Source organism: Euleptes europaea, chromosome 20 (genome assembly GCF_029931775.1).
Source record: "Euleptes europaea isolate rEulEur1 chromosome 20, rEulEur1.hap1, whole genome shotgun sequence".
NCBI classification, from domain to species: Eukaryota; Metazoa; Chordata; class Lepidosauria; order Squamata; family Sphaerodactylidae; genus Euleptes; species Euleptes europaea.
In genome coordinates this window covers 8,985,107-9,000,034 of record NC_079331.1, presented here as the reverse complement: position 1 = coordinate 9,000,034, position 14,928 = coordinate 8,985,107, and the positions used below count along the sequence as shown (strand labels likewise).

General features: G+C 46.5%; 1 protein-coding gene across 1 annotated transcript; it reads left to right on the top strand.

Moving 5' to 3' along the window:
- The first annotated feature begins 7,672 nt into the window (after positions 1 to 7,672).
- TNFAIP8L3 (TNF alpha induced protein 8 like 3) lies at positions 7,673 to 8,233 on the top strand. Its single transcript, XM_056865911.1, has one exon. The coding sequence runs from the start codon at positions 7,733 to 7,735 to the stop codon at positions 8,231 to 8,233; it is 501 nt and encodes a 166-aa protein (XP_056721889.1). The 5' UTR covers positions 7,673 to 7,732.
- The last annotated feature ends 6,695 nt before the right edge of the window (positions 8,234 to 14,928 follow it).

The window sequence follows — 14,928 nt, the reverse complement described above, 5'->3', positions numbered from 1 at the left end:
TCCAGATCAGAGTCCACCGCTCCAAACTACCACTCTTAACCACTATACTACGCTGGCTCTCAATTTTAGCTACCTAATTGCCAGTGTTAATTTTTTAGTAGCTCTCACTTAGGGTTGCCAGGTCCCTCTTTGCCACTGGCGGGAGGTTTTTTGGGGCGGAGCCAGAGGAGGGCGGGGTTTGGGAACGGGAGGGACTTCAATGCCATACAGTCCAATGGCCAAAGTGGCCATTTTCTCCAGGGGAACTGAGCTCCGTCGCTTGGAGATCAGTTGTAATAGCAGGAGATCTCCTGCCACTACCTGGAGGTTGGCAACCCTACTCTCACGGTATCTTTTATCCTTCTGCTGTTTTATGCTTTTTCAGCTGATTCCGGTACTACTTGTACTTTGCAGCGCTTTTAATTGTTCTTTTAAGGTTTCCTGGGCAACCCTGTGCAGAATTGCCTCGGCCTATTTAGGGCTGGAGTAACTCTACATAGGATTGCAGCGTTGATTGCTTTTAATACCACATTAGTCATCCCAGCGATCCCATTTCTGATTGAGGGGCAGGATGCAAACATTTAAAACAAATGAACGGAGCCTAGCTAGCATAAGGACCCTTCTGTAACAGTATGATTGGGATTAGTCCCGCGGAATTAAGAATCCATGTACATCTATATCCTCGGCTAAGCAACACCGCAGAGAAATTTTTGTGGCCGTAATGCTGCTTTGCTCACATAAAAGAGCTTTATTGAGAGCTTTGCTGGTTATCACTGGTAATTGAGGCTACAAACGTAAATTGCTTTAACTTGTTAACAAGAGGCTGGAAGTTTTCTTGGTTCATTACTGGATGAATAGGCCAGGAAGAACCCCCAGAAACAATTCACATCTGTTTGGTGAAGAATCCTTATCACCCAAAATAGAATATCCCTTATAGCCAAAAATAATACTAGAAACAGCCTAGTCTGAATAGATGTTGCTCATTCTGCATTGTTCACATTGTGAGGGTTCAAGCCTTTCTTTTTGTTGCGCCCACAAATAGAATCCCAGGATATGCATTGTGTCTCTGCAAAGCAAGCAGCGTCCGCACTAAATAAAAGCATATTTACTTGCAAATAAGATTTCTGAGCGCCCCCCCCCCCTCCCCGGTCTCCCAACAACAATTTGTACTTTTCGTCCTGCCATCTGGAAGGCAAAATATTTTGAGAATTTCGCAGATGCTCATGAAGATTGCATTTACAATTCGGAAGAGGGGGTATTTAAAGAAAACTCGGATTGATTTCTAGCCCTTCTGCAATCAGGAACAGTCCCAGACAATTTTAAGATCCTTCAATATAGCTCAGCGGACGATGATGAAGGGAAATGTTGCTATTGGGACCACAAGTGATAAGGGAAAGTATAAGGCTTTGTAATGAGAGATCTGAGGCCAACTGTCCACTTGGGAGTATAACAACATCCCAAGATCAGAGAGATTTTGTCCATGCAATTCTGGGGAAATAGAAAGAATGGAATACGTGTTTTTCAGATGCTCATTCTATAAGGATGCCCGCTCTAAGCTGACCCGGTCCATGCTTGAGAAAATCTCAGGTTATTCTGAAAAATTAGAGAGGTCGCCAAATTCTGCGCAGCAGTCTACAAACTTCGTCAAAGTTTAGTTAAATAAAAGTCAAAGAAATAACAAAGTTCAAAATCTTCTTTTGAATTTGCATCAAAATGTTGATCTCTTATCCAAATCGTGAAACATTTTAATTTATATAAAAAGGTAAAGGTCCCCTGTGCAAGCACTGGGTCATTCCTGACCCATGGGGTGACGTCACATCCCAATGTTTCCAAGGCGGACTTTGTTTACGGGGTGGTTTGCCAGTGCCTTCCCCAGTCATCTTCCCTTTACCCCCAGCAATCTGGGTCCTCATTTCACCGACCTCGGAAGGACGGAAGGCTGAGTCAACCTTGAGCCGGCGACCTGAAACCGACTTCCGTCGGGATCGAACTCAGGTCGTGAGCAGAGCTTGGACTGCAGGACTGCAGCTTACCACTCTGCGCCACGGACTAGCCATCATCAAAAGATACCAGGGTTTTACGCTATGTCTGAACCAACCCTAAGGGTTGCATACCCTCCTATTTCCCACACGGTTGCTGAAGAGGTATGTTTTAAACTGTGGATAATTGTTTTTCTAGTGTATCTTAACAAAAAGCCTGGCTTTTAAATTCAGTGGAAATCTGGCTGTTGCAAAGTACACGAATCTGGCATACTGTAGGTGGTGGAGTTCAGCCTCGAGCAAGAGGCTGGTGGGTGGTGTTGAAGCCCGGGCAGTGATTTTTGGTATGAGAATCAGGGTGTTGCGCGTATCCCTATTTTCATCTACGGAAGGTCGGTGGTACGTAGTGTCAAGTGGGGACACGGCCTGTTCTCTCTGGTTGAGCTAATAGATACAGATGGTTCCTCGTTGGTACTTTTCGCTGCGGACTGGAGGCCAAGATCTCTGTCTTCCTTTGTTTCTAGGGAGAGAAGCAGTTGGAAATTAATATCGCGAAGCCAGGGAGAAGGTCTGATTTTTTTAAAGCTAGCTTCTGAAGAAGATCCTTGGTGTTGGGAGTTTCAAAAGTGAAGTTTACTTCAAGGAACCGCACCTGCTTTAGACGAATGCCACGCATTTGGTAGCATTACCAGTGTTCGGCTTTTATATATTTGTAAAAAAGCAACTCTTGCAAAAGGCACTGTGAGTCTCCCATGCTCTCTCAGCCCAAAAGAAAAGATGAAGAAGAGTCAGTTTTTATATGCCGACTTTCTCTACCACTTAAGGGAGACTCAAACCAGTTTACAATCACCTTCCCTTCCCCACAACAGACACCTGTGAGGTAGGTGGGGCTGAGAGAGCTCTAAGAGAGTGGTGACTAGCCCAAGGTCACCCAGCTGGCTTCATGTGTAGGAGGGGGGAAACCAACCTGGTTCACCAGATTAGCCTCCACCGCTCATGTGGAGGAGTGGGGAATCAAACCCGGTTCTCCAGATTAGAGTCCACCGCTCTTAACCTCTACACCACGCTGGCTCTAAGTGGAATTTCACATTGATGAGGGAAGTGGCAGCTGTGTAGTAGTGGTCTTGTAGTAAAATACTACATCGTTTCTTGGGCTTGACTACATTTCTGTGTGGTCTGTTAACAAAGGGCACCAGTTATAGGTCCCAAGGGGAATAGGATGTGTTCCAGAAGGGGAGCCACGCCAACTGAATTCTAGAAAGGGAGCAACAATAAACAGGGATCTTGCGGTACCTTACAGTCTTAATAATTTTATTCCTGCATGCACTTCCATGGCGTCAGGCCCACCTCTTCTCCTGCCAGGGATGGATCCTCACTGTGCACCCACTCATACAAGCCGAAGAAGGGTGCTTTAGGCCACAAAAAGCTGGTGTTGGCATAAAATTTGCGCTGCCATTGAAATGCCACAATACTCTTGTTTATCTGTTAGGTTCATTTTTATCCTGCTGGGTGGTACAGTGGTTAAGAGCGGTGGACTCTAATCTGGAGAACCGGGTTTGATTCCCCACTCCTCCACATGAGCGGCGGACTCTAATCTGGTGAACTGGATTTGCTTCCCCACTCCTACACGTGGAGCCAGCTGGGTGACCTTGGGCTAGTCACTCTCTCCCAGCCCCACCTACCTCACAGGGTGTCTGTTGTGGGGAGAGGAAGGGGAAGGTGATTGTAAGCCGGTTTGATTCTTTCTTAAGTGGTAGAGAAAATCTGGGGATAAAAACCAACTCTTCTCCTCCTTCTCCAAGAAGCTTAGGGAAATGTAGTTCAGTACTCTAACTCATAAGTCACACTGGCTGTCCCTATCCACATATAACGTGCTGGTGACGCTAATACTTGCCTAGCCCATCCGTATCAAAAGATGCATCCGACCTCTTCAGCGAGACCCAACTGAACATTTTGATGCGGAGAGGGACTTTGCATCCAGGTGTGCAGCTTATGCACAGAGGACTGCTTCTGCATGCAAATCTCCCTTTCCGGGTTCAGGCAACGTTGCAGCTGCACGCAACCATAACTCGTATCCCCCCTTCTTTTTGATTGCAGAAGCCACATTCCTGCAGGCACTTGAAGCTTTAGAGCTGAGCGAACAAACCGGGACATGGGAAAACACAACCTTAGGGTCAAAGGAGCCTCTTATCGAATCTGAAAAGAGGGTCGGCAGCTTGCGACCAGCCAGTTTCATCTGGCCCAAAGGAGTCCGGCCTTGGCCCACTGATTTGGGAAGCCCCTTCCCCTTTGCTTGACACTGCCGCTTTCACAGCTAGCTTCTTTACAGGCAGAAGACAATGGAAAGTGTGATTTTTAGAAAGAAGGGATGATAGTGGGGTGTGTGGAGGGGGGGAGATAAATAATACAGGTAGTTGCTAGGTGCCAGCCTATTGTCTCCTTGTGTTTCTGCTCACAACTAGGCAATAATAGTGTACTCTTTGTCGGTTGCTAAGCAGTCCTTTTCCCTTCTATACTTAAGCAAAGCTTCCTAAGTTCTGTTAGCACAAAGCCAGCAATAAATTACAGTGAGAGCAACAGAAGCTGCCGCCAGCCAAACCCCACCCAGGGGCGTTTGGGGGCAGGGATACTGTGCCTTTAAGCCCGAGTTAGAAATGTTCACCCAGTGTGGTGTAGTGGTTGAGAGAGGTGGTTTGGAGCGGTGGTGTCTGATCCGGAGAACTGGGTTTGATTCCCCACTCCTCCACATGAGCGGCGGAGGCTAATCTGGTGAACTGGACTTGCTTCCCCACTCCTGCGCACGAAGCCAGCTGGGTGGCCTTGGGCTTGCCACAGTTCCCTTAGAGCTCTCTCAGCCCCACCTACCTTCTCTTAACCGGGAAATGATGCTTGAGCTCTGGAGGAAGGTTTGAGGTCAGGCCATTTTGTTTATTCTTCATTTTACGTGATTTTAAGAGACCTCCTTTGGACATTTTTTTAAAGGGGGGGGAATTCCACCCACATCTAATGAAGCAATTAGCATGCAGAGTTGAAAACCTGACATTTATCCAATAACTGTTTGCTTTCTTTCCCCCTCCGAAAATAATTTGCATAATTGTTTAGATTATTAAAAATGTACTAAGGCAGAGGCAAATAGCTGGGCTTTTTGTATTCTATTCAAATAGATATTTGACCATTTTCGAAGAGATGATAAGCAGTGAAACTCACAATTAGCAAGTCCCTTTGAATTCTCGACGCAAAACTTTACAGCTGTGCTAAGGAACCAACATACTGCATATATCTAAACCTTATTAATTAATCTTGGCTGTTCTTTTTAACTATCAGTAATCACAGATACAATTGAATTGCAGAATTGGTTGTAGAGGACAGATGAATCTGAGATAGATCATGGTGGGTAGCCGTGTTAGTCTGTCTGTAGAAGTAGAAAAGAGCAAGAGTCCAGTAGCACCTAAAAGACTTACCGTAAAAAAATTTCTGGTAAGGTATGAGCTTTCGTGAGTCACAGCTCACTTCTTCAGATACAGCTAGAACGTGAGTCCATCTATCCTTACGTAGAGAAGAGTGAGTTCAGACACCCAATGGCAATAGCATATAAATGACACCTAATCCAATCAAGCCTGCTGTGTGTGTGTGTATATGTGTTAAGTGCCGTCAAGTTGCTTCCAACTCATGGCGACCCTATGAATGAAAGTCCTCCAAAATGTCCTATCCTTGACAGCCTTGCTCAGATCTTACAAATTGAAGGCTGTGGCTTCCTTGATTGAGTCCATCCATCTCTTGTTGGGTCTTCCTCTTTTCCTGCTGCCCTCAACTTTTCCCAGCATGACTGTCTTTTCCAGTGACTCTTGTCTTCTCATAATGAGACCAATACGACAACCTCAGTTTAGTCATTTTAGCTTCTAGGGTCAGTTCAGGTTTGATTTGATCTAGAACCCACTGATTTGTTTTTTTGGCCATCCACGGTATCTGTAACACTCTCCTCCAACACATTTCCAAGGAATCTACTTTCTTCCTATCAGCTGTCTTCACTGTCCAGCTTTCACACCCATACATAGTAATAGGGAATACGATGGCATGAGTTAACTTAATCTTGGTGGCCAGCGATACATCCTTACAAGCCTGCTAATGCCATTTTAATCGGCTATTGCCATTTGCATGCTATTGCCACTCAAGATTGCTTTTTTGCATTGTTTCTATCTGTGCACATCGGTAATGGAGAAAGAGAAAAAGATGCAGGTGAATGGAAGGATCTGAAAGCTGCAGTGAACTGCAAGTTCTGGAATTAATTTAGATGTTCTTATTAAAGCAAAATAGAATAGAATGCCGTGCAGGGTAAACGTCTGCAAAAACGAAATGATGTGACTCAGGAAATCCACTCATCTTTGAGTATGAAAAAACAGCGACTCCTAGTGTCCAAAAACTTGCTTCTCAGTCACACTCTGACAAAACGCATGGTCACTTTATCCTCCTTTAATCCCTGTTTTAGCCAGGATCGAGCGCACATTAGGCGAAACGCATGCGTTCGATCCTGGCTGAATCCTGGTTGAAACAGGGATTAGAGGAGGATAAAGCGACCGTGCGTTTTTGCCCTTCGACAGCCAAGTTTTCCTGCAACTGAGCCCTGGTTTTTCTTAATCACTTCTCACCTCCTGTGTGTGTGTGAAGTGCCGTCAAGACGCAGCCGACTTACGGCGACCCCTTTTGGGGGGTTTTCATGGCAAGAGACTAACAGAGGTGATTTGCCAGTGCCTTCCTCTGCACAGCAACCCTGGTATTCCTTGGTGGTCTCCCATCTCACCTCCTACAGAAACTTTAAAAAAAATTTAATTCCTGCTAAGGGCTTTGTGCTGCTCTTTGATGGGGTGAGGCTAAGGTTGGAAAAGCTGGAACACTTTCTCTGCCACTTAAGGGAGAATCAAACCAGCTTACAATCACCTTCCCTTCCCCACAACAGACACCCTGTGAGGTAGGTGGGGCTGAGAGAGTGTGACTGGCCCAAGGTCACCCAGCTGGCTTCGCATGGAGGAGCGGGGAAACAAATCCAGTTCACCAGATTAGCCTCCGCCGCTCATGTGGAGGAGTGGGGAATCAAACCCGGTTCTCCAGTTTAGAGACCACCGCTCCAAACCGCCACTCCAAACCACACCACCACACGGGCTCTCTCAGTTAAATTAAATCTCAGTGGCTCTCAACATTCGGAGGGTAATGAGCATGCTCACTCATCAGTTTAATTTTTGGATGAGGTTCTTTGAGGGGGCGGAAATTACAAACAATAATTTTTTCTACTTGGGTGTAGCCCAACTATGCACGTATCCTGATGCTTGCCCGCAGTTAGGTGCTTCTGGCTGCCATTGTGATAGTCAAGTTGCAGCCAACTTATTTATTTATTTATTTATTTTGTGATTTATAACCCGCCCTCCCCGGCCGAAGCTGGCTCAGAGCGGGTATGGTGACCCCGTAGGCAAGAGATGCTCAGAGGTGGTTTGCCATGGCCTACCTCTTGGTAGCAATGTTGGACTTCCTTGATGGTGTCTCATCCAAATAATGACCAGGGCTGACTCTGCTTAGTTTCCGAGATCTAGTGAGATCTGGTTAGCCTGGGCCATCCAGATCAGGGTGCTGTGATAGGCCCGTTTGCTATTATAGGTATGTCCATTGCACATTATTTGCTTAACTCCTCCCTATCGCTCTCTCTCTCCCCTCCATACCTAGGTCCTGACAGTTTTAGCTCCAAGAGTCTTGCGCTGCAAGCTCAGAAAAAGATCTTGAGCAAAATGGCTACCAAGACCATGGCTAATATGTTGATTGACGACACCAGCAGCGAAATCTTTGACGAGCTGTACAAAGTGACGATCGAGCACATGAAAAGCAAGAAAGAAGCCCACAAGATCATGAAGGACTTGATCAAAGTTGCCATCAAGATCGGGATCCTCTACCGCAACAATCAGTTCAACCATGAAGAGCTGGAGGTCGTCGAGAAGTTTCGCAAGAAGCTGAACCAAGCGGCCATGACCATCGTCAGCTTCTACGAGGTGGAGTACACGTTCGACAAAAACGTACTTTCGGGACTCCTGCACGAATGTAAAGACCTTGTTCACGAACTGGTGGAACGGCACCTGACAGCCAGGTCTCATGCTCGAATCAACAACGTCTTCAACAGTTTTGCAGACCTGGAGTTCCTCACCGCCCTTTATAGCTTTGACGGGGAATGTCGCCCACACCTCAAAAAGATCTGCGACGGAATCAACAAACTACTTGACGAGAAAATCCTCTGAAACTTTGCCTTTTTAAATATTATATCAGAAAAGACTTAAGAGATGCCAACTGAGAAGGTGGGTCAGAAACGCAAGAACAGATTTCCTTCCTGTCATCTCAAAGCGGAACATCTCTATTCCGGATCACTTAACATTCAGTTTGTAAATGGAAAACATGTCACACATAGTACTTGTGCCCACAAATAGCTTTTTAGGATGTAGGGCAGTTTGTTATGCAAAATCACGATGTATCATGGCCTCATTACTGCCACGCTGTGGTTAGATGCTTCTTCCCAGCCTCCCATCCCAAAGCCTGACGTCCAAGTCAAAGATGAAAAGATCCATGTATATCTTGGAGAAGAGTGGATCCGTATGGTTTTGATGAAGAGTGGGTCCCCGAACGTCCTCAAAATGGCAGATCTTCTATTGTACACATGACCCAAGATCATATTTAGCCTGGAGAGGAGAAGACTGAGGGGTGCTATGATAACCATCTTCAAGTACTTGAAGGGCTGTCATATAGAGTGGATGGTGCCAAGTTGTTTTCTGTTGCCCTAGAAGGTTGGACCAGAACCAACGGGTTGAAATTAAGTCAAAAGAGTTCCCATCTAAACATTAGGAAGAACTTTCTAACAGCGGTTCCTCAGTGGAACAGGCTTCCTCGGGAGATGGTGAGCTCTCCTTCCCTGGAGGCTTTTAAGCAGAGGCTAGATGGCTATCTCTCAGCAATAATTATTCTATGACCTTAGGCAGATCATGAGAGGGAGGGCGTCTTGGCCATCTGGGCATGGAGTAAGGGGTCACTGGGGGTGTGGGGGGAGGTAGTTGTGAATTTCCTGTGTTGTGCAGGGGGTTGGACCAGATGACCTCGGTGGTCCCTTCCAACTCTATGATTCTGTGGTTAGGAATGAAAATAATTTCGTAGGCCAGACACAACAGAAGCACAACACGGCAGTTTTGGAAGGCTTTTTCATTTTCTAAGGAGAGCAGGAATACTAAAGTGCAAGCTACGGTGAGATGGGATGGCTTGTTTTTCCAACCTTTCTGCACTGCCCAAGCTATTCTGCGATTGTCTCAAGTAGATTATGAGGGTTAGCAGACGTTGTAATGCATTCCCCAACTGGTAAGGCGCTGATGGGCGAGATTTTGACTTGTTGACAGTGGCTCACTTTTGGTCACTCACTTTTGATGTTACTCAATTTGCCAATTTTCCCTCTTCGTTTCTGGATAATATGCTACGGATTGGAGCACCTGGTTGCTAAACTGGGGGAATACAAAGCATTAGAACAGGGGTGTCAAACTCAATTATTATGAGGGCCAGATAGGACATCAATGTCACTTGGTCAGGCCAGGCCAGCCCCGATCGAGAGTGGGTGGGTCAGCTGCCTCGTGGGCAGGATAAGAGGTCTCAAGGGGCCGGATCCGGCCCTTGGGCCTTATGTTTGACACCCCTGCATTAGAAATTATTATATCTAGGATTATATTCCTTGAGAGGTGGTAAGCTCTCCTTCCCTGGAGGTTTTTAAGAAGAGGCTAGATGGCCATCTGTCAGCAATGACCTTAGGCAGATGAGAGGGAGGGCATCATGGCCATCTTCTGGGCATGGAGTATATTATATATACCTATTCAGACATAGTGGCTTTTTATAAGCCAGCTTCCCAAACCGAGGCAGGGGGTGGTGGTGGTGGAAGGCAAGACAGAAAGGAAGGGGGTCCTGGATAGAGCGCACAAGGTAAGAGGAGATTCTGCTTTATACTGTTCTTGCACACATCGTTATTCGGATTCCAATTATTTTAGGAAACGCCCAAACGTCTCGCCACTTTTATTTATAAGACTTCGGTAGCCTTAAAAGCGAGGAGCAAGTATTACGCATTGCTCATGTTGGTATATGCTGTACATTCATTGTTCACTTTTATGTTAGTGCGTAAACACGGTAAAGCAGTCTGTTTCCAAAATATCGGTAGTTATCAGTCAGCTAGCTACGAAACATGTGTTGTACTATAAATTATACACATTAAATGATTTGTGAGTCAAACAGTTTTATGTCCCGACATTTCTTTTGATGTCTCGCCTGATCCAGTTTTTTTTAGAAGCACGTCATTATAATAAAGCGTCGTGCACAAAATCTTTGTACGAGTGACAAACTAAAAACTTTAAAGCCAAAAGAGGCTATTACTAAGATGGGGACTCCAAGTTGCACTGTAAGGGGAGAGCTCCCCCCTACAAAATTCAGTTTAGCTGTCACGGGTCTCCTGTGAAGAACAGTAGGAGCTGTACAGTGGCAAATGTACTGTGTTCAGTTTTGGGCACCGCAATTTAAGAAAGATGTAGACTAGCTGGAACGTGGTCAGAGGAGGGCAACAAAGATGGTGAGGGGGTCTGGAGACCAAGTCCTATGAGGAAAGGTTGAAGGAGCTGAGTAGGTTTAGCCTGAAGAGGAGAAGACTGAGAGGTGATATGATAACCATCTTCTAGTACTTGAAGGGCTGTCATATAGAGGATGGTGCCGAGTTGTTTTCTGTTGCCCCAGAAGGTCGGACCAGAACCAAAGGGCTGAAATTAAATCAAAAGAGTTTCCGTCTAGACCACTGGTTCCCAACCAGGGGTCCGTGGACCCCCAGGGTCCGCGAGAACTAAATTAAGGTCCACGAAACAAAGTTATAAACCCATAATAAATTAATATTTTCAATTAAAAGTTCTCTATTATAAAAATATATATTCAAACGTTATTCTAAGTTTAATGTTTAACTAACAGTTATGATTAAAGTTTATTTTCAAATTCTCAGAATTTTTATTTTGAACCTTGGGGTCCCTGCACTGAACAAAAAAATCCTAGTGGTCCCTGGTCAAAAAAAGGTTGGGAACCACTGGTCTAGACATTAGGAAGAATTTTCTAACCGTTAGAGCGGTTCCTCAGTGGAACAGGCTTCCTCGGGAGGTGGTGAGCTCTCCTTCCCTGGAGGTTATTAAGAAGAGGCTAGATGGCCATCTGTCAGCAATGACCTTAGGCAGATGACGAGAGGAAGGGCATCTTGGCCATCTTCTGGGCATGGAGTAGGGGTCACTGGGGGTGTGGGGGGGAGGTAGTTGTCAATTTCCTGCATTGTGTAGGGGGTTGGACTAGATGACCCTGGTGGTCCCTTCCAACTCTGATTCTATGAAATGGCGCCAGGAGTTCTGATAAAGACCTCTGGACCTTCCCCGAGAAGACAGAATGAAAGATAAACAGATTTTAAGGTTGCATTACATGTATGGGTAAAACAGAAGGGGTTGCTGCCCATGGCTGTTGTAGACAACCACAGCATCCTAGGCTTCCTTTCTGTGAGTAAAAGGCAGGGTCCTTTCAAGGCTATTTTGGCCCAAGAGGGAGGATTTGCTGGGGCCAGGTCCACCTAGCAGCAACAAGGGAATGACTTGATACCTCCTGATTTGCACAACTCAGCCAGGCCTAGCTGCTTGCTACTGTTAAGCCGCAACCACCCTAATGAAAGCCAGTGCGGTGTAGCAGTTAGCGCTTCAGAGTAAAGTCTGGGAAACCCAGGTCTGAATTCTTATCTTACTGTGGAAGCTCAATGGGCGTTTGGGGCCAGTCATATACTTTCAGCCTAAACCTACCTCACAGGGTCATTGTGAAGATAAAAGGAGAAGAGTTGGTTTTTATATGCCGACTTTCTCTACCACTTAAGGGAGACTCAAACCGGATTACAATCACCTTCCCCTCCCCACAACAGACACCCTGTGAGATAGGTGGGGCTGAGAGAGCTCTAACAGAGCTGTGACTTGCCCAGGGTCACCTAGCTGGCTTCATGTGTAGGAGTGGGGAAACCAACCCAGTTCACCAGATTAGCCTCCGCCGCTCATGAGGAGGAGTGGGGAATCAAACCCCACTCCTGCACACGAAGCCAGCTGGGTGACCTTGGGCTAGTCACACTCTCTCAGCCCCACCTACCTCACAGGGTGTCTGTTGTGGGGAGGGGAAGGGAAGGTGATTGTAAGCCGGTTTGAGTCTTCCTTAAGAGGCAGAGAAAGTCGGCATATAAAAACCAACTCTTCTTCTTCTTCTTGGTCAGCAAACCCTAAGGGACAGCAGGGTGGCAAAGGGAGGGGGTTGCAGTGGAAGATGGGGGGAGTCAGTAGAAATTGCTTACAAGAACAGTGCTGTTCCATCAGAGGAACCGTTTGGATACATGTCACTAGAAGGTATCGCTTAAGAACAATGCCACAAACAAGTCATAGCTCGATAACAAACGTAGAATTTTTTTCAAGCAGCAGGACATTTTATTACACTGCACTTTATTAAGTTACAGATTAAGAAGAAAAAAACCAACATTTTCTGTAGACAATTTAAAAATAAAGGAAGTGTACCACAGGTACAAGTAAGCAACCCCATTTATGTCTTTACCAACATAAGTTTTGTGATTGTGCTCCCAAAATTCTGCGCGTTTACAGATAAATAGTTAAAACATCAAAATTAAAAACTTCAAACCAAGTGTTAAAAAAAAAAAGAGGAACTCCGCTCTTGAGTGTGCAAAAGGCATAGCTATTGTAGGATATCAGTGCAAAACATCGTGCAGCTGTAATAGTAGAAAAACTGCATAGCCCAAAAACAGAAATTGCTGCAATCCATTAGGTTTTGCTCGAGTCCAGCCTTAAATCTGATGCACGCTGAAAACACTAAGTGAAAAGAACATTCCTGGGGTTTCCTCGACGTCAACGATACACAAATGTAAACATTAAGTACATATTCCATATGTTAATATCTGCGGTTTCGATACCGTTACATTTCAGTGCATTTTAGTCAAGCCCTCGATTCAGATGATGCCGGAATCGTGGCGAGGGGGTCTGCTCGTACCCTTTACATCGTCTGTTGCGTAGAAACGGCGGCTTCACCTTCTGGCCCAGGAGTGAATGGAAAGACATCCGCCGCACTGCTAGAGCCAAGGGAAGACCTGTCCTCACACCCAAACATTCAGTGGGACCACATTGTGCTTCCTGCTTTGCCTGGAGCGCACACAGACACATGAGCCCCCACAGCAATTTCTCCAATCACCCAGGCTCCACCCTACCCTTTGTTCAGGTTCTATACAAGACATGACTTCATCACACACAATACCTATAAACACGCATCACAACTGATCTCCCTTCTCCCAAACTGATGCAACCACCACAAGGGTGATATGTCTACTACTTTGTGCCGGGAGGATTTTCTTACGATCGTGGCACCGCACGGCGAGAGTCGAGGTGTGCCGCATCACACACAAACGCCTGCTTTGTGTAAGCTTTCCTGCACGAAGACGGAGAAGTCATAATCACCGTATGCGGACTTTGCTACATCAGGCTTGCACCCGAGGGGTTCTGTACACTCCTACAGTATTTTAAAAACCGACAGAAAATGAAAACAAAATTCCAAAATACTGCAGTTTTGGCAGTTCGGCTATTTCGCCAGGCAGACTGGACTCAGGGAGGGAACAATCGCAGACAAAAGACATTTAGTGATGACGAGAGAGAGGAAAGAACCTAGACAACTGCATAGAACAACTATTTTGACTTCGAACAGATTTTGTGAACGATGCTTTAAAGCACTGCGCGTAAAAACCACCATGCAACACTCAAATGTCGTAAAGCCAGGTTTCAACCCACAACGGTTTGCATTAGCGAGTAATGCGGATGAGGCTGGTTCAGCGCAAAGTCACCTGCTCTGGCACCTCGCAGGGCACTGCCAAGGAAGGGCCACGCCAGCTGAGTGGCCAAGAGCGCCACCTCTGGCGCTCCCGGCACTTGTAAAAACCCAACAAGCACGGGGACAGGGGCATCAAGTTGAGCCTCCTTGCTCCCCTGTGCCACTGTCCTGATCTGAAGCAGCTCTAGGGCAGGGGTTGCCAAACTTTCTGAGCCTGCGGGTACGTTCGGAATTCTGACACGGCATTGTGGGCGTGGCAACAAAATGGCTGCTGCAGGAGGTGGGGCCAGCCGCAAATGATTGCCGCGGCTTAATTTCACACAGTGCAGATCCTTGTGCCGTGGGGGCAGCTGCTGCCAAAGCAGAGTTTTTTAAAAAAATCTGCTCAGTCAGTCAAATCTCTAACAGCCAATCAGAAACCTTGCTGGGCAAAAGTCCTACCTAGCCCCACCCACTTCCTTAAAACACTTGGCGGGCACCACAAAAGGTGTTGGAGTGCCATGCTGGGGACCCCTGCCATGCTGGGGTTGGAGTGCCATGCTGGGGACCCCTGCTGTTGGAGTGCCATGCTGGGGACCCCTGCTTTAGGGTGCTGCTATTTTGCCCTGTAGGGAAAACATATAGGTACAGGAATTATATGTTTACCCCGAGAGGCCAGACAGCTGTTCCCTGGAGCCGTTTTAGGTCAGGAGAATGGAACGGGGGAGGGGCAGGCTTCAATCACCATGTTGCAGTCACAATCCGAATCAGGACTCCGGAACCTGATAATCGAACCTGGGAAAAGTGCTGGGAGGTTTGGACACCTCGTCCGGCTTGGCCCTGGCGCACCGAAACAAATATTTTTTCGGGCGTTGACGTTTTCCTGAGCTATGTATCTGAAAATCCATGTGGAAGCCCGTTCAGTTCTTGCGTAAGATTTCCCCGGACCTATTTCCCACCACAGAAATCATCACAAAAGGATTCCTATGACGACACGGTATCCCAAAAAAAGGGGGGGAGGGTGTCTTAGGGCACTTAGCACCCATGGACACCCATA

What these genes read in the sequence shown, in the direction of transcription:
- TNFAIP8L3 (XM_056865911.1), top strand. Translation starts at nt 7,733, where the DNA reads ATGGCTACCAAGACCATGGCTAATATGTTGATTGACGACACCAGCAGC.